This window comes from Panthera tigris, chromosome B4 (genome assembly GCF_018350195.1).
Source record: "Panthera tigris isolate Pti1 chromosome B4, P.tigris_Pti1_mat1.1, whole genome shotgun sequence".
Lineage (NCBI taxonomy): Eukaryota > Metazoa > Chordata > Mammalia > Carnivora > Felidae > Panthera > Panthera tigris.
In genome coordinates, this window is record NC_056666.1 from 88745405 (window position 1) to 88771350 (window position 25946).

Below are 25946 nucleotides of genomic sequence, written 5' to 3' on the forward strand. Positions count from 1 at the left end.
CCCCAGAAACAATTTCCAGGTAAACAGTCCTCAGAGAATATGCGGATTTACTCTTCCCATTACCAAAACACAGACTTTACAGATCATCTCATTACTGATTTTAGAGGACAAGTCTCAGAGTAGAATCACTTTGTTTCTTGGCTTGAACCAAAATATGTTTAAAAATAAATATACATTTCAAATACATAGGAAATATACATTTCCCAGGCAAGGACTGGTTATTTAAATATCATATTGTCTGTTTTATTTACACTCTTCTCCAAGTTCCACTGAAGCATATCTCTTTAGGTACATGGGGGATCATTTCATTAAGGCTAATGGTGATTGTTTTCTAGAAAAAAAAAAAAAATACGTGAACACCAAGGAATATTTTTCACTTTCCCGGAAAAATACAAAAAGGAAGAAAAATGATTTGAATTTTTAGTTCTAATTGTTTCCTTCCAGTTTTTTATAAAAGTTCAGTGTTGTTCGGATTTTTATATGACCAGAGTGAATAAAGTGCAGGAGTCAATCGCTGCTTTCTATTTAAAGCAAACTGGCTTTTTATAAATCATAGGACTTTTATTTTGAAAAAAGAAAAAGAAAAGAAAGAAAAAAGAAGAAAAAAGAAAAGAAAGAAAAGAGAAGGAAAGGAAAAGGAAAAGGAAAAGGAAAAGGAAATGGGCCAGTAGGTCCTTCCACCAGGTAGTCCCAACCAAGGTGGGCTGGCCTCCTGGCACAGACTGGGAGCGGCTCTGCCCATGTTGCCAGCTTGCCTGCTGTGGCGGCCCAGTAAAACCGGGGCTCCGTGCCATCGTGAGAAACAGGACTGATCTGATTATGTCACACACAAGTTTTGAAGGAACTATCAGATAGTAACAACTCAATTACTCTTTGTGGCTTATTTTTATTCGTAATCAATAACCTAGAAGTGAAGTCCTCCAGGGCCCATTATACCTTTAGGGGTCCATCTACTACCCCAGGAACACCTGCGGAAGGAAAGTGTGAAGGCGGCATGTGTTAAGAGACATCACCGCTTCTAAAAATAATTTGGAGGAGACAGGCATGAAACTCAAGTTCTGATGTGCTTAAGTACTCATCTGATTATTCAACTATGAAGAGGTCTTTGGCACACACAACTGATTTTTAGCAAGCACAAGGTATCAAGACCAACATTTTGACATTATAAAAGCAGGCTGAGTTGCATGAATGTCTGAAAGTGGACGAAAAACTAAGACTACATGCTTTTCCAGCCGAAGAGGAAGCAGAGAGTGGAGTCAAACATGAACGTGCCTTTCAGCAGAAAGGTGATAAACAGAAAGCCAAGCAGATAATATACTGAAGAATGAAGAAATCCCACGTAATGGCTCCTGCTAACTTTCAAACAGAATGAAAAATTCAAACTTTTCAAGGGTAAGAAGAAATGCAGTTAGGTGTGTAGATCACCCCAAAAAAGAGCCCATGACTATTAAACTTTCTGCAGATCTTCTGAACTGTTAAACACCTGATGTTATGGGACCACTCTGGTTCACCTTTAATTTCAATAACTGATGGCTATTTTTCACCAAGACACTAGCTTTGGCATCCAAAATATTAATTTGTTGATGAGAATCATAAAATAATTTTATGTTAACTTTGCTAATTTATGAGATAGAAAACGTACAGTCCTTGATTCTGGAAAGGCCATTTAATATCTTATCCCAATTACTCATCCCGGAAGGAAGGGAAAGGAGAAAGCATTTGGAATTGCATTAAAACAGAAAGTTTAGAACAATATAAAACATGTGGAAAGAAAAATCAAAGGCTAATAAATATTCAGTCTACGTGAAATACAGGAAAATAGGAGAAAGTACCGAAAGAACTTCGCTGTACCACGGTTATACACAGTAGTCATGATCACTTCCTAGATTACTCTTTGGATACTTAATTCAATTGGCCTTAATTGCTTATAAAGTGTGCGACACAATTAGGGAGGATCTGTCTCTAATTTAGCTCTGGGAGAAGCATGAATAGATGGAAATTCTAATCATAGACCACAGTAGATCATTAGAGCAATTAAGAACACAATTTCCAGTCTTGAAAACCTTTCACACAAATCACCTGCTAGCCTTTGGAGCCAGGTTTCAGACTTGCAAAAACTTTGGGGTTCTTAAGGGCAAGTGAGAGCTCATTGAGGAAGGAAATAAAGTGGGAGTCTCTTTCAGATTTCTTTGACTCAAAGATGACAACAATGGTAAAGTGAGGTTCTGGGCGGGTTAGGAAGTAGGTGCTCTGAACTTTGTCATCATAGAAGTGGACCACTTTCTCCAAGCTGTTCAGGTCGGACATGCGGTCTGTCATGATCATGATGACATTGGGCCAGTGCATGACCGGCCTGTCGCTGGGCAGAGACACCACAGCTGGATACTGGTCCACACCCTTAGGGGCCTCTCTGTAGGAATGGGGGTGGTGATAGCCATGACCCTGAAAGCTCTCGGAACCTCGGTTGTCAAAGATTAAGGACACATTGGCAGCATCATACTTCCTGATGAAGCTGGAAATCTTCCCAAAGAAGTCTGGGTTGGCTTTTGCAGTCAACGTTTTCATTTCTGAAGGAGTCGTTTGTCGGCTCAATGCCTCGTGAAAGTAAAAGCTAAACTTGGCAAGAAGCATGTTTTTGAGTTTCATCAGCCAAAGGAAAAGGTGTGGGGGCTGAACGGCCTTCTGAGACTGCCCTCCAAACAGATGTTTCTTGGTCTCCCGCTGCTTTTCAAAGATCTGGCCCCAAGTCTGCAGCTTGGTGTGAGCACTGTGCAAGTTCACCAGAGACGGGAGGAACTTCCACTCGGAGACCTGAGCCTGGGCCTTCAGGAGATGACTCAGGACATCGACTTCCAGCTGGAAACTGCTTTCCAAAGGACTGAGGATGGGGTGGTGAAATCTAAAGGGGAAGGGAAATTAATAGAAATAAGTGGAAATGTTACTCCACATTGACATTTTCTACCCTCAAAACAACACACTGTGGCCAGACAAGTAACATTATGTTTGGGGGCAGGGGAAGGAAAGGTTGAAGGGCTGCATGCCGATTTATTTAAAAAGTTGTTCTGACGTAACTTCACTGTCTCAGAGTTATGTCAGCATCATATCCTCCTGTGGAAATAGCCTGACATTTAAACAGAACATGAGAGTCATGGTTACCTTCCTTTCAAATACAAAGAAATGAAATTAGCTGTACTTCTTTCCTAACCTATTTTATTCATTCTGGGAATTATATAACTCACATAAATATCAAAACAAGGCATCCTCTTTTTCAGGATGTAGTCCTAAAGAAGCATAGGTAAAAAGAAAAACAAAGTCACTAAAACATATCTTAAATGTGTACGTAACACATATAAACTTACTTAATGTGCTTAGTAACTCCACAAGCTATTATGGTAACTCCATAGTAACTCCAGAAGGTAAGCTCTTATTCAATCCTAGTCCCCAAATTTCCTTCATATTTAATGTTTATTTACTTTTGAGAGAGAGAGCACGAGCAGGGGAGCGGCAGAGAGAAAGGGAGACAGAGAATCCGAAGCAGGCTCCACACGGTCAGCCCAGAGCTCAATATGGGGTTCGAACTCACAAACCATGAGATCACGACCTGAGCTAAAATCAGGAGTCGGATGTTTAGCCGACTGAGCCTCCCAGGCGCCCCTCCTTCATATTTTAGTCACAGTTAAAAACAAAGTAGTAGCTAAATTTAAAAAAAATCTAATATTTCAATATTTACTTGTTTTAAATTGGATCACTATTCACTAAATTAACTTTACGACTCATGGACTGCTACCTGCTGTTTGTAAAACATTTTTTCTAACAGTAAAATTGTGCAGCGGGAGGGGAGAGGAGTGGGAGTATGTCCCCTTCAGGAACAGGGGGAAAAGGCGAAGTGTGAAGAGCCTGAGGCAAGTGAGAACATGACCCTTTCCCATCAATACCTATTTCTGATGCTTCAGGTTTCCTATTCAGAGTCATTTCCTTGGAAAGGTCTTCTCCGTTCACGTCCACACTAGTCAGCCAATTTACTCTTCTTGTTTCTTAATACCTGTCTTCCACGTTAGTAGCTTCACTGCATAATTTGCCAGGCAAACTGGGACACATGGTCACCTTTGCTTTGAGCTCCTCCCTGAGGACAAGTCAACACTGCCTACTTCCTACACTCCTTTATCTCTAAAACATATGGCACAGAGCAGAGATTCAGTAAACATGGTAAACCAACTATGTGAAGATTTGAATCTTACTTTCTGCCTCATTGATTCTGTTGTTTGTGATCTAAATAAAATTCTGTAACAATGGCAAGGAAGGTCCTCTCTGTATGGACCATGTAGAGCTTTCTTGCTCAGTCTTCTTCTGAAAAATGCCCAGGGGGTGATTAGTGTCTCTCTGGCCTGATGCTCTCTCCTTCTCCAGGAGCCAACGCCAAGCCCTTATACTCTTCCTAAAGATCCAAAGCAACTGCAAGTGACCCTGATTTCAAATATGTGGGCAAGATCTAGCATTTACTGAGCATATCCTATGCCCCAGGCACCATGGGAAATGATTTATAGGCCTGAACCCACATAAGTTAATTGCTTCACTGTCAACAAGGCAGAGTCTTCTCATATGGCTCTCTTGGCCCCCGTTGAAGAGGAAAATGCTGGTTATCAATTAAAAAGTGAAGGAAAAAAATCATCACAAATAGACCTAGAGTTTTAAAAAATCCATTTAAACATTAATTAGAGGGATTATTAAAAATTAATTAGAGAGTCCATATTAGGTTGGATATTTTAAGATAGAAACTGATGTGATAAGTAGGATGTAGTTATTCACATGACCACACATTATTTTTTTTTTTCTATCGCCAGTATTTTCCCTTCAATATCCTTCAAGAGAAGGAAGCTAAAACATGGGTAGTGGAAGGTTTTAGTCTAATAATACATTCAAAGAATCAGAAAGATGGGGTGCCTGGGTGGCTTAGTCAGTTAAGCATCCAACTGTTGATCTTAGCTCACTCAGGTCATGATCTTGCAGTCCGTGGGTTCAAGCCACATGTCAGGCTCTGCGCTGACAGTGTGGAGCCTGCTTGGGATTCTGTCTCTCTGCCCCTTCCCAGCTTGTGCTCTCTCTCAAAAGAAATAAATAAACTTAAAAAAGTCGGGGGGGGGGGCGGGAATCAGAGACATAAACCAGATTTCAAATCCCCAGCTCATATACTTAATTAATAATTAATTAACTAATTTGGACTCTCCAAAGATTACATGCTTGAAGTAAACATTAAGAAAGTCTAATACACATGCACACACACAACCCCACTATAGCACGTCTCAAAACCTTTGAAGTGTAAGAAATGTTCCTACCACCTTAGCCTTTAGGCCCTTTGACACTTAATGACCTTAAAACACCACAAGATTCTATAATCATGGGTATCGAGAAAATTTGCCAAGGAACTCAGAACATAGTAAAGACTGTCAATAATAGGAAAACGGTATGAGATTGAAGACAATTCTACCACAAATAACAATACTCCATTTTTCTGCCTCATTGGAAATCATCATTTATATCCAACGTTCTCTCTGAAAGAACATGAATTCTCTGTACTAATCTTCAGAAAGAATTCTGAACAAGCTCTTCCACAAACATAAACTAAAACTGTTTATATGTTCCACATTTATTAGGATGAATGTGAATTTCGAAGCTATTTTTCATCCTAAAGAAGAGCCAAAAATTCATGTTAGTTATTCTGCCAAGACTTTGAGATTAGCATTCTGATGTATCATTTCCCCATTTCCATTCTGTTCTGTGCCTCATGCCTATTTACAACTCACACTATAGGGGGATCTGTTAAATTGTCGTAATCCAAAATATATACCTCAGCTATGGCAGCGAGGTTGGAAGAGTCTGAATACAGAATAAATTGACAACTATTTGCAAAGAACATCTGCTCTAAAAAAAGCCAAAAAAGAAAGAGAGAAAGGGAGTGGGGACAGAGAGAAAGCGGGTAAGAGAGAACTCTCTCCTTCACAAATCCACATCAAGGAATTCCTTCCAAAAGAAGTATGCAAGTCCCATGCATGTGAGGAGTCAGATTAAAATGATTAAAAACAATCTGTAGCACAGTGTGAACGTACTGAATGCCACAGAATTATATACATTTTAAAATGGTAAATTTCAAGGGCACCTGCGTGGCTCAGTCAGTTAAGCGTCTTTGGCTTGGGTCATGATCTCATGGTTTGTGGGTTCAAACCCCACGTCAGGCTCTGTGTTGACAGCTCAGAGCCTGGAGCCTGCTTCAGATTCTGTGTCTCCCTCTCTCTGCCCCTCCCCTGCTCACACTTTCTCTCTCTCTCTCTCTCAAAAATAAATAAATATTAAAAAATTTTTTTTAATTTAAAAAAATGGTAAATTTTATAGTATGTATATTTTACCATAATGAACAAAAATCTATAGTCTCTTCTCATTTAAAACTTTTACTAGTGGGGCTCCTGGATGGCTCAGTTAGTTGAGCATCCAACTCTTGAGTTCGCCTTAGGTCATGATTTCATAGTTGTGAGATCGAGTCCTGCATCAGGCTCTGCACTGAGCACGAAGCTTGCTTAAGATTCTCTCTCTCGGGGCGCCTGGGTGGCTCAGTCGGTTAAGCGTCCGACTTCGGCTCAGGTCATGATCTCACAGTTTGTGAGTTCAAGCCCCACGTCAGGCTCTGTGCTGACAGTTCAGAGCCTGGAGCCTGTTTCAGATTCTGTGTCTCCCTCTCTCTCTGTCCCTCCCCTGCTCATGCTCTGTCTCTGTCTCAAAAATAAATAAACATTAAAAAAAAAAAATTCTCTCTCTCTCTCTCTCTCTCTCTCTGTCTCTCTGTCTCCCTCTGTTCCTCCCCCCCCCACGTTCTCTCTCTCTCAAATTAAACAAAAAATTAAAAAAAAAAAAAACTTCTACTAGTTTTTAGATACAAATACATTGAAGATATCAAGATGCATTAGCCAAAGGTCTGCCTTATAGGACTTTCCATGGTAGGAGGAGGTACTTATAAATCGATACAAGTAGGAAGTAATACATCTCTTATGAGAGATACAAAATAAAATGAGATTTTAGAAAAAGCAATTTCTTTTGGTTGAAAGATTATGCAGCCCATAAGGGAGACAGAATTTGAATTGAGCCATGAAGCTTAAAGAGCAGGTAGGATTTAGCCAGGTAAAGGTGAGGGCTTACATTTCTGGCCCCATTCATTCATTCATTCATTCATTTATTTTAAGTTTATTTAGAGAGAGGGAGAGAGAGAGAGAGAATTCCAGGCTCTGCACTGTCAGCGTGGAGCTCCATATGGGGTCAAACTCACAAACCATGAGATCACGACCTGAGCCCAAACCAAGAGTCAGATGCTCAACCGACTGAGCCACCCAGGTTCCCCCCTGGCCCCATTCTTAATCGCCTCCAATTCCACACCCTCTGCAAGTCTTTCTGCCAGAGGCAGAGTGCACTTTCCCATCCCTGGACTATGGCCTGGGCCACATGACTTGCTTTGGTCAAAGGAAACACGTGTTAACAGATGTGATGCAAGCAAAGGCTTCAAATGAGCTTGGCTGGGCTTATTCTTTTGCACTTGGGCCATAGCCACCGTGTAGCTGCCTCCCCGCTAACCTCGGGCTCAGAATGAACGCGTACATGTGGAGCAGACTAAGCCCAAAGCTGACAGTAATAAGGCAAGCCCAGTGAGACCAACAGTGTTAAGCAGAGCCACCCTGCTAAGCCAGGCCTGTCGGGCCAACTTCCAGTAGACTCACAAGCCTGTAAGTGTGAATTTTAGGATGGTCTGTTATACAGAATGATTGTGGCAATAGCAACTGATACATGATGCAGTATGACGGGGTTCAGAACATACTACCCCAAGATATGGCATCTTGGTATACTGACTATTTTATGCTGAATAAATTTGAGGAATATGTGCAGGAAAGACTTCCTGACCCTCCCCTGAAGCAGGTCATAAAACCCTCAAGTGAGAGGTGCCCTCCCCCTACCCTAAGCAAAGGAGCATCCTTACCTCCAAAGACCAGGGATACAGAGAGGAATCTGAAAGAACAGGCCTTGCCTTGCTGGTTGCCCCAGCCTTCTACACTTGGCTCATTCCCTTTTTTGTCCTAGCACATCTCCCAACAACTCTTACATCTTCAAATGTACTCAGCTGAATCTTGTTTTATAACAAAATGTACCATGAAAACACAGGTTTCACAGCTTCCTTGGGTCTTCATTATTTTATGAAGGCTCCCTGCCACGGAAAACTTACATTAAATACACTGGTATGTTTTCCTCATGTTAATTTGTCTTTTGTAAAGGGCCCCCTGCTGAGAATTTAGAAGGGTAGAAGGAACCGATATGTTCTTCCCCTCGAAGTTCAAGGACATTCCAGGCAAAACAAATAAGGGACCAAGGTAGGAAATAGCAAATACTTATCAGGAATACATTCGATTATGGAATGTTTTTTGGCTTCTGCTTAAAATCCTCAAAGAATTCTCGTTGAAGCTTCTTCCTTTTTACTAAAAGTTGGGGGACAATTTAAGGCATTTGATGGGAGGTATATGAATTTGAAAAGAGAGACTGGGGCAAGATCACAGAAGGCCAGTAGTCCTCACTGTTAAAATCAAGGCTTGTTATGGGGCGCCTGGGTGGCTCAGTTGGTTAAGCGTCCGACTTCAGCTCAGGTCACGATCTCGCGGTCCATGAGTTCGAGCCCCGCGTCGGGCTCTGGGCCGACGGCTCGGAGCCTGGAGCCTGCTTCCAATTCTGTGTCCCCCCCTCTCTCTCTGCCCCTCCCCCATTCATGCTCTGTCTCTCTCTGTCTCAAAAATAAATAAACGTTAAAAAAAAAAAATAAAGGCTTGTTGAATGCCTAGGGTAGAATGTGTCCCACAGAAACTGCACTGTGGTTCTGTTCATGAAATTTTCAGTGAGTGAAAAGTCAGCTTGTTGAATGATACACACACAACCAACGGTTAATTTCACTTATCACAAATCTTTTTTTGAAGGAAAAAGGGTGCAAGGCCTAAATAAATCACAGTTCTGCCCTTGGTGAGAATCCTGTCATCTGAAGCATTCAGATAAAAAAAAATGTGCTCCCTAAAATGTAAACAAAAATTTTATGTAATTCAATTTAAAAAAATGTTCTCTGGGGCACCTGGCTGGTTCTGTTGGTAGAGTATGTGACTCTTGATCTTGGGGTTATGAGTTCGAGCCCCATGTTGTGTGTAGAGATTACTTAAAAGGAAACTCTTCAAAAAAAAAAAAGTTCTTTAAAATCTAACTGTAAAATCATAATTAAAGGATGTAAGTCACTTAATGATATATTACTACTGCCACACTAGAGGGATTTTTTTAAAGCAGTCTAGAATGCATAAATAATTGCTTACTCCTTTGAAAGAATTACTTCTTAAAATTATACTCTTGATTTAGGAGAGTAAATATTTTGCAGTTATAACCTATCTTCTAGTTTTACTTTAACTATGAAACAGAAAAATTAGCCAGAATCTTCTTTTATGCGCACTGTTTAACACAGGTCAGTAAATTCAAAATGAATTCCACAGAATCAAAAAATATTCCACTGATGCTTCCTTGGGAAAAAAAACAAAACAAGTTCTACCTTGCCTCAAAAGTATTCAAGGAATAGTAGTGATGAGGAAGCTTGGGGCAAGCTGAGGGCAAAATATAGGCTGACACACACTGCCCCCACCCCCCACCCCAGGGTGGAATATGTATGATATTCCCCAGATACTCCTGGCTGTCCAAGAACAAAGGAAAGGGGTTGAAGTGCTTGCCATGGTGATGTGGGAAACTAAGGCAAATGAAAAGTTAAATTCCCTTACTGCCTTTGGTCCATTGACAAGTCCTTGAGACCAGCAGAATGGCCTCCCTTTAGGAGCTCAGCTGCCTCAAGGATGACACTGTGCTGGGGGCAAAAGAGAACCTTAGTTTAACATTATCCCAACCTCGAGGATCCTGTAAGTCAACTTCCTTTATCTCAACTGCCTCAAGATATATGCTGGCAATCATACTCTAAGCTTATGGTCCCGATATACATCCAAAGGGTCTCATGACTGAGGTTTTATTAAATAGTAATAAATGGCATTTCCCTAGCAACAGCTAGCCCCTCAAGGTCCTGGAAACCTTGCTTCTAAAATTCCATAGAGACATACTCTATCCCTGACCCCCTCCCAACCTGAGGGTGTATAACAAGTTACCCATCACCATCCCAATGAAGCTCTTCCTGCCCATGGGTCCTCTCCACATGCTTTAATAACATCATCTTTTGCATCAAAGTCATCTTCAAGAATTCTTTCTGGGTCATTGGCTCTGGACCCCACGAACCCACATGACCACCCCAAAACTTCATCAGTAGACATCCTGATCCTGCATGAGCTAAATTCATATTTTTCCTTCTAAAGGGCACACAAATAAAAACTCATATGATTCATGTTAATTATTCAACTTGAAATGCAGCATCATAACTGACTGTGATTCTGAAGGAATAATTTACATTTGCTTAATACTGTAATAAGTTCACCAAAAAAGGAAACCTTTAACACTTTTCTACTCTGAACACAACCGACTTCCAAAGAAAAGAAACAAAATATCCTTCTCATTTGTCTCTGAAAGTAGACTGGACCTTGCTATAACTCACATAGGATCTGCATCTCAAATCAGGGCCAGAGGTTTAGACTCTATGATATACGTCATGCTTGTTAATTTTTTAATACAAAAGCATTTCATCATTGGAAAGATAAAAGATTCACACAATATTTTATAAGCGTTCTGACATGAATCAGATATATTGGGACAAATAAACATTCCCTGAAAGATAAACTGGGTCTTTTGGGAAAAGGATTAACTCTTTCAATACAACAGAACACCAAAACATGAATTATTTCTCTAGAACAATGGAACCATGAAAGAAATGTGTTTTGTGTGGCACAGATGCCAAATCAAAAAGTCTACAGAAAAATGGATATTATCCTGGCAAAGGGCAAAGCATGCTAAACTTATACCTAGAATAATTCTACTTCCCTCCCCAAATCACCATATTATACAGAATTTCAACTTTGCAGAATTTCTTAACCAAGGAATTTATGTTGTTCAAACGTAACCCAAACCTTCTAAATGAGATAATTTTCAGGCTAGGATGTATCTATAATCAGTAACTCCCTACTAATTAGATAAAGGCAGCACGGATGGAAGATGGAGACTGTGGATGAAAACACCTTGACCCTAAGTGACACTGCAACCCAGATCCATCAGATTCCATCCATGTCCACTCAGAAAGATGAGAGGTACAGCCAAGTACTGCCCTAAGAGCTTCAAGAATGAAAGCTGGACTTTTGCAGGAGATGGAAGAAATTCTCAAAGCTCTGGGAAGTGGAATGTTTCAAAGAAGGTTCAAAGAGCACAAATCTTGGGGCACCAGGGTGGCTCGGTCAGTTGAGTCCTCTCCAACTCTTGATTTGGGCTCTAGTCACGATCTCACAGTTGGTGAGTTTGAGCCCCACATCAGCTTAGGATTCTCTCTCTCCCTCTCTCTCTCTGCCCCTTCCCCCCACCTCTCTAAGTAAAATAAATAAATAAATAAATAAATAAATAAATAAATAAATAAATACTTTTTGAAAAGATGACAGATCACAAATCTAATAAAATAAAAATGAAAATAGGCAAATAGTAATAACCACTCCTAGGACACACACACACACACACACACACACACACACACACTCTGTTAAGGTTCAGTACTAGTATATCCCAGTGTTGGCAACCTTTTCTGGTTTATCCAAACAATTTTTTCATGTGGACTATTTTCAGTATCACAGGGAACTTTTAAAACATAGGTTTCTGGGCAACCAGTCCAAAATCATTAAATCTTACCTTCTTGGGGTAAGTAGTGGGGAGGCCCAGGTATGGTTTGTTTTCTTAAACTTCCCAAATGGTTCAGCAAACCACTTTCACGTTAGCATTTGGGAATCACCGCGTGAGATCTCTTCCCCTTGAGAATCATTATCTCCAACTGTACTTTTGTTTTTGGATTTCAAAAAACTATTTTATTTAAAAAAGTACAAATCAGGTTTTAGGAAGAAATAAAGTATTTCCAAACAGAAAATTTGTTAACATGTAAAATTTGTTTAAAAAAAGAAAATGTGTATTTTTATATCCATGGACTATCTCTCTAGAAGGGTAGGAAGAACTTGCTGACAACATTCATTGCCTTTTAGGAAAAGAATCAGATGAAGGACAGGGGCACGTTTCACTATGTATTCTTTTGTACTTTATAAATTTTGAGCCATATTAATGTATTGCCTACTAAAAATAAAACAAAAATTTTAAATGTCATAAAACAGAAAATACATGACAATAAAAAATAACTAGAAGACATTTTGGAGACAATTGGAGAGATCTGAATATGGACTATTTATTGCAGATGGTAGAAAATCAGTGCTGAATTTCCTGAGAAAACTATGCTACAGTTTTGTATAGTTCTCAGAAAATATAATCTGAGTATTTGGGGTTAAAGTGTCATGATGATATAACTTCCAAACAATGCCGGGGGGGGGGGGAATGGTAAATAAAATTTTATAGAGAGAGATATAAAACAAACATGGTGATGTTTTAATAATATGAGTTCAGGGAAAAGATATTTGTGTGTTTATTGCATGGTTTTGTTTATTTTTTAAAGTTTATTTATTTTGAGGGAGAGCAAGGGAGGGGCAGAGAGGGGGAGAGAGAGAGACGGGGGGCGGGGGGAGAATCCCAAGCAGGGTCCACACTGTCAGCATGGCTGACATGGGGCTCAAACTCATGATGCTATGAAATCATTGTTTTTTGTTTTGTTTTTTTAATAATAGCTTTGCTATTTAAATCATATACAAAAAAAATACACTTGTTAAAAATTTTAACATTTATTCATGTTTGAGAGACAGAGAAAGAGCACAAGTGGGGTAAGACAGAGGGACAGGGAGACACAGAAGCCAAAGCAGGCTCTAGGCTCTAAGCTGTCAGTACAGAGCCCAATGCGGGGCTCAAACCCACGAACTGTGAGATCATGTCCTGATCCGAAGTCGGATGCTTAACTGACTGAGTCGCCCAGCCATCCCAAAATATACTCTTTTAAGGTATAGGATTCAATGGTTTAATCAGAGTTGTGCAACCATCACCACGATCTAATTTTAGAAGAGTCTCATGGCCCCCCAAAAGGGAACTCAATATCCATTAGCAGTCACTCCCCATTCTCACCTTCCCCTCTGACCCCTGACAACCATTTTCTGTGTCTATAAATTTGTAAGCTACATTCTGTGTCTATGACTTTGCCTATTCTGGACATTTCCTATAAGCAGAGCGATACACTATGTGATCTTTTGTGACTGGTTTCTTTCACATAGCATAATTACTCAAGATTCATCAATGTCGTAGCATGTATCAGTACTCCATTCCTTTCTACAGTTGAATAATAATACACAATGCTTCTCAAATTCCTTGGGTATTGCTTTTTGGGTAGGAAGTGAGCAATACATTACACGTAGCCAGGCTCTTTTTTTTTTTTTTTTTTTTAAGTAGCAATTGCCTTCAAAGACAGGTTTTCCAGCTGGTCAATGTCTTTAAAAAAAAAAAAAAAATTAATGGGGCGCCTGGGTGGCTCAGTCGGTTAAGCATCCAACTTCGGCTCAGGTCACGATCTCACGGTCCGTGAGTTCGAGCCCTGCGTCGGGCTCTGGGCTGATGGCTCAGAGCCTGGAGCCTGCTTCTGATTCTGTATCTCCCTCTCTTTCTCTGCCCCTCCCCTGTTCATGCTCTGTCTCTCTCTGTCTCAAAAATAAATAAACGTTAAAAAAAAAAATTTAAAAAAAAAAAGATAATAATAAAAATTAAGTTGGCTACAAATAGCTTTTTGACTATCAAAAAAGTTCAAGTATGCCTTCCTCAAAAGTACAGATGCCTGTCTCCACTAAGGAAGTTAAAAACAAAACCAAAATTATGCCACAGGCACTGAAAGCAATTATAAAGGAGTTTCCAACACGTGTTAAGTAATGGTTACATTTCAGGAATGAGTGGATGACTCAGCAAGGTGATTATTTTGAAAGGGACATTTATTTGAATAATGGTTTGTTAAGAAGTCACATTATTTTATACACAATTCGCTCGTGTGAACTCTTCTATAAGCAGCAAAATCAGTTATAATACATCTTTTAAGGATTTCTCCACTCTTGGTCTTTGGCCATTGTTTGGAGAAGTATCCACCCGGCATGGTGTTTAATGACGCCTAAAGAAGGCACCTAAGGTACACCTGGTGCTTAATTAATACGTATAAAATGTAAAACGACTATTTCTCTGCTTCACGGTTATTTAACGACGGGGTTTCACGAGTGTGGGGGAAAGACCTCGTCTGATGGGAGGGAGACGCTGCCACGCCTGTCCCTCCCTCCCTCCTCACCTACACTCACCTGGAGCTGTACTTCTTGAGGATGGTGTCCAAGAGGCCAACGAGCTCTTCAGCATTGATGAACTTCTGCGGGCTGAGGGTGTACATCTTCTCGTAGAAGTCTGCGATCTCCATCCGGGCCTGAACGAAGAAGCAAAGCTGCTCTGACAGGTGGGAAAGCAGTTCTTCCACGTGAGGGGCGGTCCCACCTAGTGCACCGCGGCCAGTCACCACCTTCTTCAGCTCGTTGTGCAGGGAAGTGTAGATGGTGCGGATGGAATCCTTCCTGCTGAAGAAGGACTGGCCCCCTGGTAGGCAAATGACATTAGCATATGACAAGTAAGGAAGAGAAAGCAGGACAAAAGCTCTCCCAGCATCCACACGGAAAGGAGTGGAGCCTACTGAGCTCAGTAAGTTATCATCAGCCACCAATTCAAATATTTTGCGACTCGTAATTTCACCGAGGAAGAAGAAAGAATGCCTGGTGCGACTCATTAGTGTGGCAATGCACCTGTGTATGATTTCCTTACCCGTGTACCGATTCTCCCCCACCCCGGTTCAATGAGGATTCACATTTATTTCAGAGGATAATTGACCTAGTAAGTGACATCAACCTGGATCTAAATAGCCCGCCTTCCACATAAATATATTTAAAACAAAAAAGAATACCCGATCGGAAAACACTGTTGTTATTCCTGATAAATCAGGAAATTTTATTTCTGCATTAGAGTTGCATTTTCCTTTGCCTTAGCTTTTAAGCCATACCAGAAAATGGAAAATACACATATGTGTATCTCCCTTACACAAGAACACAGACTACTGGGGTCCCAGGGGAAAAAAGAAAACCTTTAGTCCTTTTGTTAAAATAATCTCTATGCCTGGGGTGCCTGGGTGGCTCAGTCCGTTGACCGTCCAACTTTGGCTCGGGTCATGATCTCATGGTCCGTGAATGCAAGCCCCGCATTGGGCTCTGTGCTGACAGCTCAGAGCCTGGAGCCTGCTTCAGATTCTGTGTCTCCTTCTCTCTCTCCCCCTACCCCGCTCATGTTCTGTCTCTCTCTGTCTCAAAAGTAAACATTAAAAATTAAAAATTAAAAAAAAAATCTCTATGCCCAACATGGGGCTTGAACTCATGACCCCGAGATCAAGAGTCACACACAGCCAGCCAGGTGCCCTGAAATCTTTAGTACTCTTGACAAGGTTGACATTATAGGTTATAACAAAATAAGCACCATGCTGTGAATTATTAAGAGCAGGAAGCAATTATAAATAACTGCTGGTGTAATTCAGGGGTTCCAAAGCAAATCAGAAAGAAAAAAAAAAAAGATACATCCTTTTCAATAGTTAAAAAGAATCAAGTGGCACAGACAGCATTTCCTTACTTCTGTATTAATGCATGATGAGCTCTATTTCTAATAATTATAGAGCCAGCTTCAGCTTCATAGATATTTTCTTAAGCAATTCTGCACCCCACTAAAGGGTCACAGGTAAGACATTAGGAAAATGAAAAGAAATAGGGCAAGTTTAAACACTAATTCTCAGGAATATATAAAAACCTCAGAAATGGGTGACAGTTTAAATTTTCTATTGATACACACAAAATAGTTTAATGAAGAAATTTATCACTATTCTAAACATATCAATTAGGAGTGAAAATTATGTATCAAGGGATTTGTAAACTATCCCCTTAATAAATGAAACATCTCACAATGCTGTTTTTAGTTTAGGGCCCCATTTATGTTTCAAGAAATGAATCTTACATCCCTTCCTACTACTGTGACCACCTTGTCCCAGTTTTTCCATGACTTTCCAAGTCTTGGCACTCAAGGTCTGGCTTCTCGGAAAACCCTTAGTCCCATGTCCTGGGAACCCCGTCAGCCCTGGGCAAACCCAGAAGTTTTGTCACCTTCCTACTATTCCATAAACTACTAATACTTAAAAAATGTTTTCTTCAATATACTGCCTAAACAAACTGACTAGCATTCAAATCATTCCTCCTGCTAATAGCGGCAAAAACTATGCGGTACAGGTGGATTGACCCCAGCCTAACATCCCACACAGGACTGTACCCTGAAGGGTTTGCCTTCCTTCCCTGCCTGTATTCAGTCTAACTTGGCAGATTTTGTGATGCGACAGTATGGAATAAATAGACCTCTGTGTCCAAGTTCAGGAAAAAAATCTCCTAGCTGAGGAAGGCAATAGAGTACCAAGCAAAATCCCTGGGCTGACTCAGTCAGTGGAGTGTGTGACTCTTGATCTCAGGATTGTGAGTCCAAGTCCCATGTAAGGTGTACAGATTACTTAAAAACAAAATCTTAAAAAAAAAAAAATCTAAAAGCTCTGGAAGTCTGACTTAGTTCCAACTTTCAGCTTCCGAATTTATAAGCTGTGTGATGTGCAAATGACTTAGCCACTCTGAGCCTTCGTTGTTGTTTTTTAACACGCAGCTAGTAACAGAGTTGCTAAGAAGACAAAATGAAATAACATTTGGTATGTAATGTGCCTGGAGCAAAGCACATATTCCACAACCATAATCCCCTTCCCTTCCATTCATACCTGATATAAGAAAACTGTAACCACTAAGTGAGCTTCTAAAACTCTATGGTAAATTGGGAGCTTCACGTACTGTAAAAAAGAATAGCATCTATTTGAAAGATAGCTAGGTGATTTCAACTGTACTCCCCTCCGCTGTTAAACAGTGTGGCCTTGGTGAAAAAGGGATACCTTCCTTTGTCAGATTACCCTTATTTGAGGGAGTGGAAACACCACATAAATACAAAAATACTGTGAAAAGCTTATCAATAAACACCATCACTAATATGTAAAACCAAGGGACACTATAAGGAAGGGAGAGACCACCAATGCATTTCTTTTAAACAGGTCTCTGTTCTCCAATCTCTCAGGAGCACAATCCTATTGTTGACTATCCTGGTAAGGAATATCCAAGGGGGACGGGCCTTCCTTCATACTGGGAAACAAGGAATCAGAGACATCAGACACCTTCCTCTTTTCAATTTTTTGAATTTACAAAATACAGTTATTTTGAATTATTTCTAGAAGGCTCTATGTATTGAATCCTCATTATTTCTCAAGATTTCAGTGGTCCATCGCACATGATAAAATTTCACATAACAAATATATTAAAGGAGTATGTAAAATATCTAATTGAGTATTTTGTCCCACAGCTTCTTGTTAATGATAATTTGTAAACATCAGTTCTCAAGTTAAGGCATTTTCTACCCTGCTAAATTCCAACAGTCAGAGGTTGAGGAAACCCTCTGGTAATGAAACCAAAGGGAGAAAAGTATGACCTAAAATTCTCCAAAGGCATTGAGATGGCATATTTTAAGCCATCCCCAAACAGGTATATTCTCCCCTCAAAGGAAAGAGAAAGCTCCAGGATAAGGAAGGACTCCACCCAAAGTTTTCCAGAACTGAGCCAATACAGGAACAGAAGGCTCCCTGTCAGGCCTGTCCTTTACCTATAGTGTTTGCTGACATGTGCATGTATAAACAGGATTCTCTGCTAAGGTCTCTGATGAACACTAGTCGTGAGAGTGAAGTCAGAAAGACTCACTTTTTTGAACCATGTTTTAAATGTTTAAAAATACACATAAAACTTTTTGTTTTGCTTTTTAAAGAAAACCATACATTCTAATTAGCAAAGTATTTGAAAAACATGGGAATGTCTAAGTGGCAACACAAAAATTTTCCCCCAAGGTTTTAAGAAAATGGAGTCAACAAAATAATCACAAAATCATATTGTAAGCACATTATCACAAACACTCTCAGTATCAAAAAAACCGTAAGATATCTGCAAAGTTAAAATTTTAAATCTGGAACCTACAATTACTACACATGGGAATAAGTTATGAGGCATTGAGATTAAACATGCCATTTTCAGAACATTTACTCAGAAGTGACAGATCACCTGGGAGTCTGAGCCATGCCAGGGCACGTTTCATACTGTAAATTGCTCCTGGGTCAGTTTCAAGGTGCAGCCTTCAGGTTCATGCATGCAAGCTGGGCGTCTGTGCAGAACTAGTCACTTTACATAATAAGGGCCATTGCAAAGAACCAAGTCAGGGACAGTGATGGTCTCACACATGCTCTTACACACAGGCAGCTAGTTCTGTTTACCAAAAACCAACCAGACACATACAACTTAAACTAGAATAGCAGATTTTTAAGCTGGGGTGTATAAATAGGCTTTAGGAAATCCACTGAACCCTCTCAGATTATATGCAAAATTGTATTACACATATATTTTCCATATACAAGTCCATGGGTTTTATCAAATTCTCATACATGTGCTTTAAAAAGAATCATGGCACTGGGGTCAATTACCATTCTTCATGAAGTGGGGGAATCTAAAAATAACAAAAACTGCCAGAAAATTACCCACTTTCAATTTTACAGCCAGAATCCTCTGCATTTCTAAATACAGTTGACCTTTGAACAGAGCTGGGGGTGACAGAGGAGGGTGTTGGGGTGCTGACCTCCCCCAACACAGTCTAAAATCCAAGTATACCTTTTGACTCCCCAAAAACTTAATTACTAATAGGTTATTACTGACTGGAGGCCTTACTGATAACATAAACAGTAGATTAACACATTTTGTATGTTATATTTGTACATCTATTTGTACATATATATATTGTATATATATATATACAGTATTATGTATTGTATTATAATAAACTAGAGAAGAGACAATGTTAAGAAAATCATAAAGGATGAGAAAATACATTTACTGTACTGTATTTATGGAAAAAATCCGCGTATTAGTGGACCCAGGCAGTTCAAGCCCCTAATGCTCAAGGGTCAACTGTATATACAAGGTAAATTTAAAGTAGAATACATATGCCAATTTTTTATAAATCACATGGATAAGAACACAATCTGACACTTCAAAAGCAGGTATTCCAGTTTGAGATCTGTCAACTACCTGCACCAGTGAGCACAAACAATCTGCCAATCTGTAGAAAGGGGAATAATAATACTGCAACATTAACTGCAAATTTGTGAGAAGTACCACTGTAAAAAGGGGTGGAAAAACACACAAGGTGAATCTATCTGACCAGTTTTTGCCAATACGTCAACATACTAAATAAGTCATTACCTGAACAGCTAAGGCAGAAGTTAAGATCTGAGAAAGCCCTACCCCTTGGGTGTTTACTGACAGCAGTATGTACATGCCCACTTTCAGGAAATGTAAGGAAACTAGGGGTTAACAATCAAAATGGAATCTGCACTCAATTTTACCTTTCTAGTCTACATTGTATATACGTGTTCTTCACTCATACCCAACCCTGTGCTTTCTGATAATGAAAGGGTGTAAACATAGGCCAAAATACTAACACAACTTTGAAAGCTCTGGGATTTATAGTATTTATTGCTGATAATTGTAAGCCGTAATATTCTGTATGCATAGCCTTTGGCTTTCACATATTTTATGTCCTCCTGATCTACTCATACTAATTGTTTCTGTAGTGAAAATCAGTTGCTCTTGCATCTTATTTTCAGGGGCAAGATTTATGACGGAGTAAGAGTGTTTACCATTTCCCCCGTAAGTCCCCTCTTGCTAGTGTTAGGCATATTTCTTGCCTTTCCTGTCCAGTATTCATTTCCTCATTCATTAAATATTTATTGAGAGCCTAGGAAGAGGGGGTAGGACTCCATTTGCAACTCGCAGGGGCCTTAACCTTAAGAGGCCGGATAAAAGTGTTCATTAATTATAACTAGGTTGTGTTGGCAAGTTTTGCTCCTCTGGCCACAGTGTCACTGATCAGAAGAGTGAAGACATACAGTTTGCTTAACTTCTCATTTATGGCACCAATCCATGCACTGAGCAAAATGGATACACCCATCGGTTTGTGGCACAGCCCTGCAAAGAGCATCCACCCGGGCGGCCAATCTAACAGCAGCAGAGGCCAGTGGGCGGGGTTTGTGGAAGCCGAGGGAAGGAAGGGAACGGTGGGAGAATTGGGAGTGCCAAGTTGAGCCTGAGGCTAGAAGTGACAGAGACAGGGAACCCAAGCCACTGCCGATCGGGGAATAGACCCCCTTTCCTTCCTCCTCAAAGGGCACGGGGGGCGGGGCGGAGGTACCTAGTTTTTGCCCCAGGTAGGTGAGGCTGTGATAGACCTTCTCGGCCGCGGCCAGGTGGGCCAAGGCCGCCAGCAGCGACAGCCAGCTGCCCCCCGCGCTCTTGTTGGCCTCTCGCTCCTTGTCCACATTGTCCTTGGCCTTGTCGTAAGAGAAGATACCCAGGTGAGAGAAGAACGTCTCCAGCACCGCCTGTTCCACCGGGACCGGGGCGGCCAGCGGGATAGACTCCCCCATGCGAGCTGCGATCCAGCTCCACCCACGTGGCTCTCCTCTCCCTCGCACTTCCGGGTTCTCAGGGAACGTGCGCACAAGCGTGCGTGCGCGCGAACGCCGCAAGCGGCGAGCTCGTGAGCGCGCTGCCGCCTGGACCGCGCCTGGGCCTTAGAGAGGACACCAGTAAGGGCCAAGGAAGGAGGGAAGTGACCCGTCTTCAGCTCCTGAGCAACTTCGGCGCTTCGGCTCCCGTACTGCTGACTATTCGGATCTTTAGGGCAGAACACGAGACGGTCAACTCGCTGCTCCGCGGACCTGACTGCGTTCTGAGGTGAGCTGAGAGGCCCCTCCCTGTGAGACTGCGTCAGTGCTGGTGACGTCACGCTGACTTGACGTCCGTAGTTCTTGGTCTTAACATCTGGCCTGGGCTCGCCTGGGGCCTGAGGGCGGGGCGCGAAGATGAGGCTAGTGGCTCGAGGTGTGCTCTCTCACAAGGAGTCGGTTCTCATGCCTTTTAAACCAACACAAGTACGTGGCTTATAGTACCTGATACCGGTAAAGGTTTGTATCTTATCCCCCTGTTTCATTTTCACCCAGTCGCACACTTTGCAGTAATTCGCACCTGTATCCTGCACAAGGCATCTCAGGTTCGCGCGAAGGGAACAGCTTCCGAGCAGAGCTATGCAGCTTGCCCATGCTACCCAATCTACGTTAGGCTTCCTTCAAAAGGTCTTCCAGGAAGGATACATTTTTTTTTAATTTTTTTTAACGTTTATTCATTTTTGAGACAGAGACAGAGCATGAATGGGGGAAGGTCAGAGAGAGAGGGAGACACAGAATCTGAAACAGGCTCCAGGCTCTGAGCTGTCAGCACAGAGCCCGACGCGGGGCTCGAACTCACGGACCCCGAGATCATGACCTGAGCCGAAGTCGGACGCCCAACCGACTGAGCCACCCAGGCGCCCCCAGGAAGGATAAATTAATGAAACTTCTGTTGAAGGTTCTGAATTGCAAGCCCTGTGTCATTCAGATTAATTACAAATTCCTTGACATTTAAGAAACACCGTAAACCCAGGGTGCCTGGGTGGCTTAGTCGGCTGGACATCCCATGTCAGCTCAGGTCATGATCACCCGGGTTGTGGGCTGGAGCCCCGCCTCAGGTTCTGTGCTGACAGCTCAGAGCCTGGAGCCTGCTTCAGATTCTCTGTCTCCCTGTCTCTCTACCCTCACCCTCTCTCTCTCTGCCCTTACCCTGCTCTCGCGCTCTCCCTCTCTCTCTGTCTCAAAAATAAATAAACATTAAAAAAAAAAAAAAGAAACACCATAAACCCAGCTTATAGGTATGTCCACTACTCTGAAATTATGCCCACTACTTGCTCAGTTAGTTTTTTCCTTTCTTCCTTGTGCATGATTATTTTACACTAGTCACACTGTTGAATCACGTGTATTCATATGCCTCTTTGACCTAAGTGGTGAACTCCCGGAGTCAGAATCTAACGTTCACTCACCTTTATAATTGTTTCATAATGGGTAGTACAGTGATATTTGTTGAAATGAGGGAATTGTCTGTTTTCATTTTTTTTTTTTGTCAAACTAGATCTATTTTGCTATCACCACCTTTTCATGCAAATCCAACAGTTTAGTTTTAATGAATATATAGTGCGCCTGTTCCCTGCTCTCAAGAATATAGTTGGGTACAATCAGCCATGTTAACTGCAACACAAGGCAGAATTTTATGTGTTATAAAGGTGAAAAAGGAGGCAGCCGTCATATCTTTTGGGAAGAATCAGGGAGGCTTCCAGGAGGAGAATGTGATGGTTCTCGATGAATGAGTAGAAGTTAGTAATCAAAAAAAGTGTAGTACTAACACCAAAACCAACAGATAGTGCAAGAGGGTCATGAAGCTCACAAACATACCCAAGTAATATAAGAATATCTAAGATAATAAAGGTGGCATCATAAATCAGTAGGGGAAAGGAAAACTTACTCAACTGATAGTGAAGGAGACATGATTGTGACGGGAAAAAAAAAAAAAAAAGCACAAAACAAAAACTCCTGTGTCCTGCAACAAAAAATGACAGGGGCACTTGGGTGGCTCAGTCGGTTAAGCGTCCCACTTCAGCTGAGGTCATGATCTCATGGTTTGTGGGTTCAAGCCCCGCATTGGGCTCTTTGCTGTCAGCGCTGAATCCCTTTGGATCCTCGGTCTTCCTCACTCTCTGCCCCTCCCCCACTCATGCACACACTCTTTCAAAAATAAATAAAACATCAAAAAAATAACTACAGGGGTACCTGAGTGGCTCAGTCAGTTGAGCATCTGACTCTTGGTTTCCACCCAGGTCATGATCTCGTGGTTTGTGTGTGGGCTCCGTGCTGGCAGTGTGAACCTGCTTGGTTTCCTCTCTGCCTCCTCTCTCTCGTGTGCTCTCTCTCTCAAAAATAAATAAATAAACTTAAAAAAATAATAACTACATGTGTAAAAAACAAAACCATAAACAAACTAGAATACAAATGCAAGTGAAGTTAGGGATAGGAAAGAGCCTTTTAATTATAAAAGAATTGGAGGAAATTAGGAAGAGATTGACTTGACAATAAAAATGTTAAGAAAACACAATGCCAACATTGTAACATATGTCAGACAAAAATTTAATATGCTCAACATTTTAAGATGTAGTAATCATAGAAATGCAGATTGAACTATTCAATTTTCCCCTATCAGGTTTGTTTTTTGTTTTTTTTTTTTTAATTCTTAAGTGCTGATAATCATGCAGTGAGTTTGTGTTTCTACATTGCAGATGGGAATGTAACTTGGTATGACCTTCTGGAAAACATTTGGCAGTATACATTAAGGTTAAATGAGAATATATGTACAGTGTCTAGGACAGTGTCTGTGATAAGCTCATGCTTAATAGGTGTTAGTAATATCTATCATTATTTTTACTGTTGTTATCAATAGCATCATCATACCTTTTCATCAGCAAAGCACCTAGTATAATACCTTGAACTTAATGGATACTTGCTGAACATTTGATTGGCTAATTCTCTTTGTCTCATAAGAATTTTATAGGAAAAGATAATCAATGACATGTCAACCTGTTAAAACATTATAAAGCAAGAAGTTACCTTGAATGATCGTATGGTTCAGCCTATAAACAGGATACTTTGTACAGTAGTGATAAATGTTTGTTATTGATGGTACGTTAGCTATCTTTTGCTGCATATCAAATAACCCCAAAACTACACCTTCAGGGCACTGGGCTGGCTAAGTTGGTAGATCATATGACTTTTGATGTTGGGGTGGTGAGTTCAAGCCCCACGTTGGGGTAGAGTTTACTTTTTAAAAAAAGTATTTGGAGAGCCTGGCTGGCTCAGTCAGTAGAGCATGCAACTCTCCATCTCAAGGTTGTGAGTGTAAGCCCCTGTTGGGCATAGAGATTACTTTAAGAGGAAAAAAAACAGGGGTGCCTGGGTTGGGCACGTGGCTCATGATTTGGGCTCAGGTTGTGGTCTCATTGTTCATGGGTTCAAGCCCTGCACCAGACTCCACATGGAGCTTGCTTGGGATTCTCTTTCTCCCTCTCTCTCTGCCCCTCCCTCAGCCTGTCTCTCTCTCTCAAAATAAATAAACTTAAAAATAATAAAACAAACCCAAAATGTTGTGGCTTAAAACAGTAAAAGTCCTGTATTATCTCTCCCAATTTCTGAGTCAGGAACTCAGGAAGGGTTCAGCTGGGCATTTCTGTTTCAGTCTCAGACTCAGAAGGTTGAAGTCAGATCTTGCTGGCTAGGGCTGTGGTCATCTGAAGATTTATTTGCAGCTGGAGAATCCACTTCCAAGGTGATTCTCTCACATGTCTGAGAAGTTGGCTTCGTCTGTTGGCCACAGGGGCTTTTCCACAGGATAGCTTGAGTGTTCTCACAGCGTGGCAACTGGCTTATTCCAGAGGAAATGATGATCTGAAAGACCAAAGCAGAAGCTGCAGTGCCTTTTATGACATAGCCTTGACCATGTTCAGGGCCAGCCTTGATTGAATTTGGGCAGGAGAGTAATGAAGTGCATGAATGCTAGGAAAGAAGGATCAGTAGAGGCTACCCCGGAGGCTGGCTCCCATAGGTGAGGATGACATTTTCAGTTGGAGAATTGTCTATCTTCTTAAAAATGTCTCAGGATGGAAGCCGTTAAAAGTGCTTCTTTGTAGTATTGCTCAAGAAGTTGTTTCTTAATTTCAGCCATGATCTCTCCTATTAAGTCTAGAAAAACAGTTGTGTTTCAAGCTCTTTACAGCTTGAAAATTTCCCTACTGACAGTACCAGTGACAAAACCATTTTAGTGACAACAACCCTTTTGGGGGGCAAAAGACCATTAAGAACAGGCAAGGTGATGACTCATTCATTTAGTCAAGCATCCATTTTTGTCATTGATTTGATACAGTGGACTGTGTTTTATGTGTGGCCAATAGACACATAAAGTAACATATACCAGGGCACCTGGGTGGCTCAGTCAGTTAAGCATCTGATTCTTGGTTTCAGCTCAGGTCATGATCTCAGGTTTGTGAGATTGAACCCTGAATCAGGCTCTGTGCTAACAGCATGGAGCCTGTTTGGGATTCCCTTTCTCTCCCTCTCTCTCTCTCTGTCTCTCTCTCTGTCTCTCTCTCTGCCTCTCCCTCTCTCATGCTCGCATTCTCTTTTTCTTTCAAAATAAATAAATAAAATACATTAAAAAAATAAAGTAACATATACCAAAAATAATTTTACAACTTAATGATTATGCCAGTTAATTATCACTCAAGTTTTAAATCATTTGGACTCACTTCACTTTTGCTGTTCTATTTTATTGACATAATATTGACATAATAATAAAACTCATTGATTTAGCACTTACTGTGTGCCAGGTGCTTTACATATCACTAATATTCCAACAAACCTTCAAAGGTGTAGTTATCACCATTTTATTGTGGAGTAATTAAGTAATGTGTCCAAAGTACACAGCCAGTAAGTGGCAAGGCTGAAATGCAAGCCAAAATCTGTGTCTTTTTCCTTTCTCAAGCATGGCTGCTGTTAGGGAGTTATCCCCATACGCATAGGCCTCCCACCTGAGATGTAAGACTTCCACATTGTTATTCAGGCATTCTCAAATTGTTTCTGTAGGTGTCTCCCGTACTATATTGACAATATGGTTGAAAGATATGATTTCAGG

The 25946-nt window shown here is 41.0% G+C and overlaps 1 protein-coding gene and 1 long non-coding RNA gene across 5 annotated transcripts in view; one reads left to right on the top strand and one right to left on the bottom strand.

The window, feature by feature from the left end:
* Nucleotides 1-1651: 1651 nt before the first annotated feature.
* KICS2 (KICSTOR subunit 2) lies at nt 1652-20793 on the bottom strand. The gene is made up of 3 exons (XM_007082213.3): nt 20533-20793; nt 14445-14730; nt 1652-2899 (listed from the first exon to the last, which is right to left on the bottom strand). The coding sequence occupies exons 1-3, from the start codon at nt 20765-20767 to the stop codon at nt 2083-2085; spliced, it is 1338 nt and encodes a 445-aa protein (XP_007082275.1). The 5' UTR covers nt 20768-20793; the 3' UTR covers nt 1652-2082.
* Nucleotides 20794-20816: 23 nt separating this feature from the next.
* Nucleotides 20817-25946, top strand: part of LOC122240384 — a 119155-nt gene continuing 114025 nt past the window's right edge. For 2 of the 4 annotated variants that reach the window (XR_006220034.1, XR_006220033.1), the window contains exon 1: nt 20817-21077. This is a non-coding gene — a long non-coding RNA (uncharacterized LOC122240384). The remainder of the gene's footprint in view (nt 21078-25946) is intronic. The other 2 variants (XR_006220032.1, XR_006220031.1) reach the window with 2 other exon arrangements.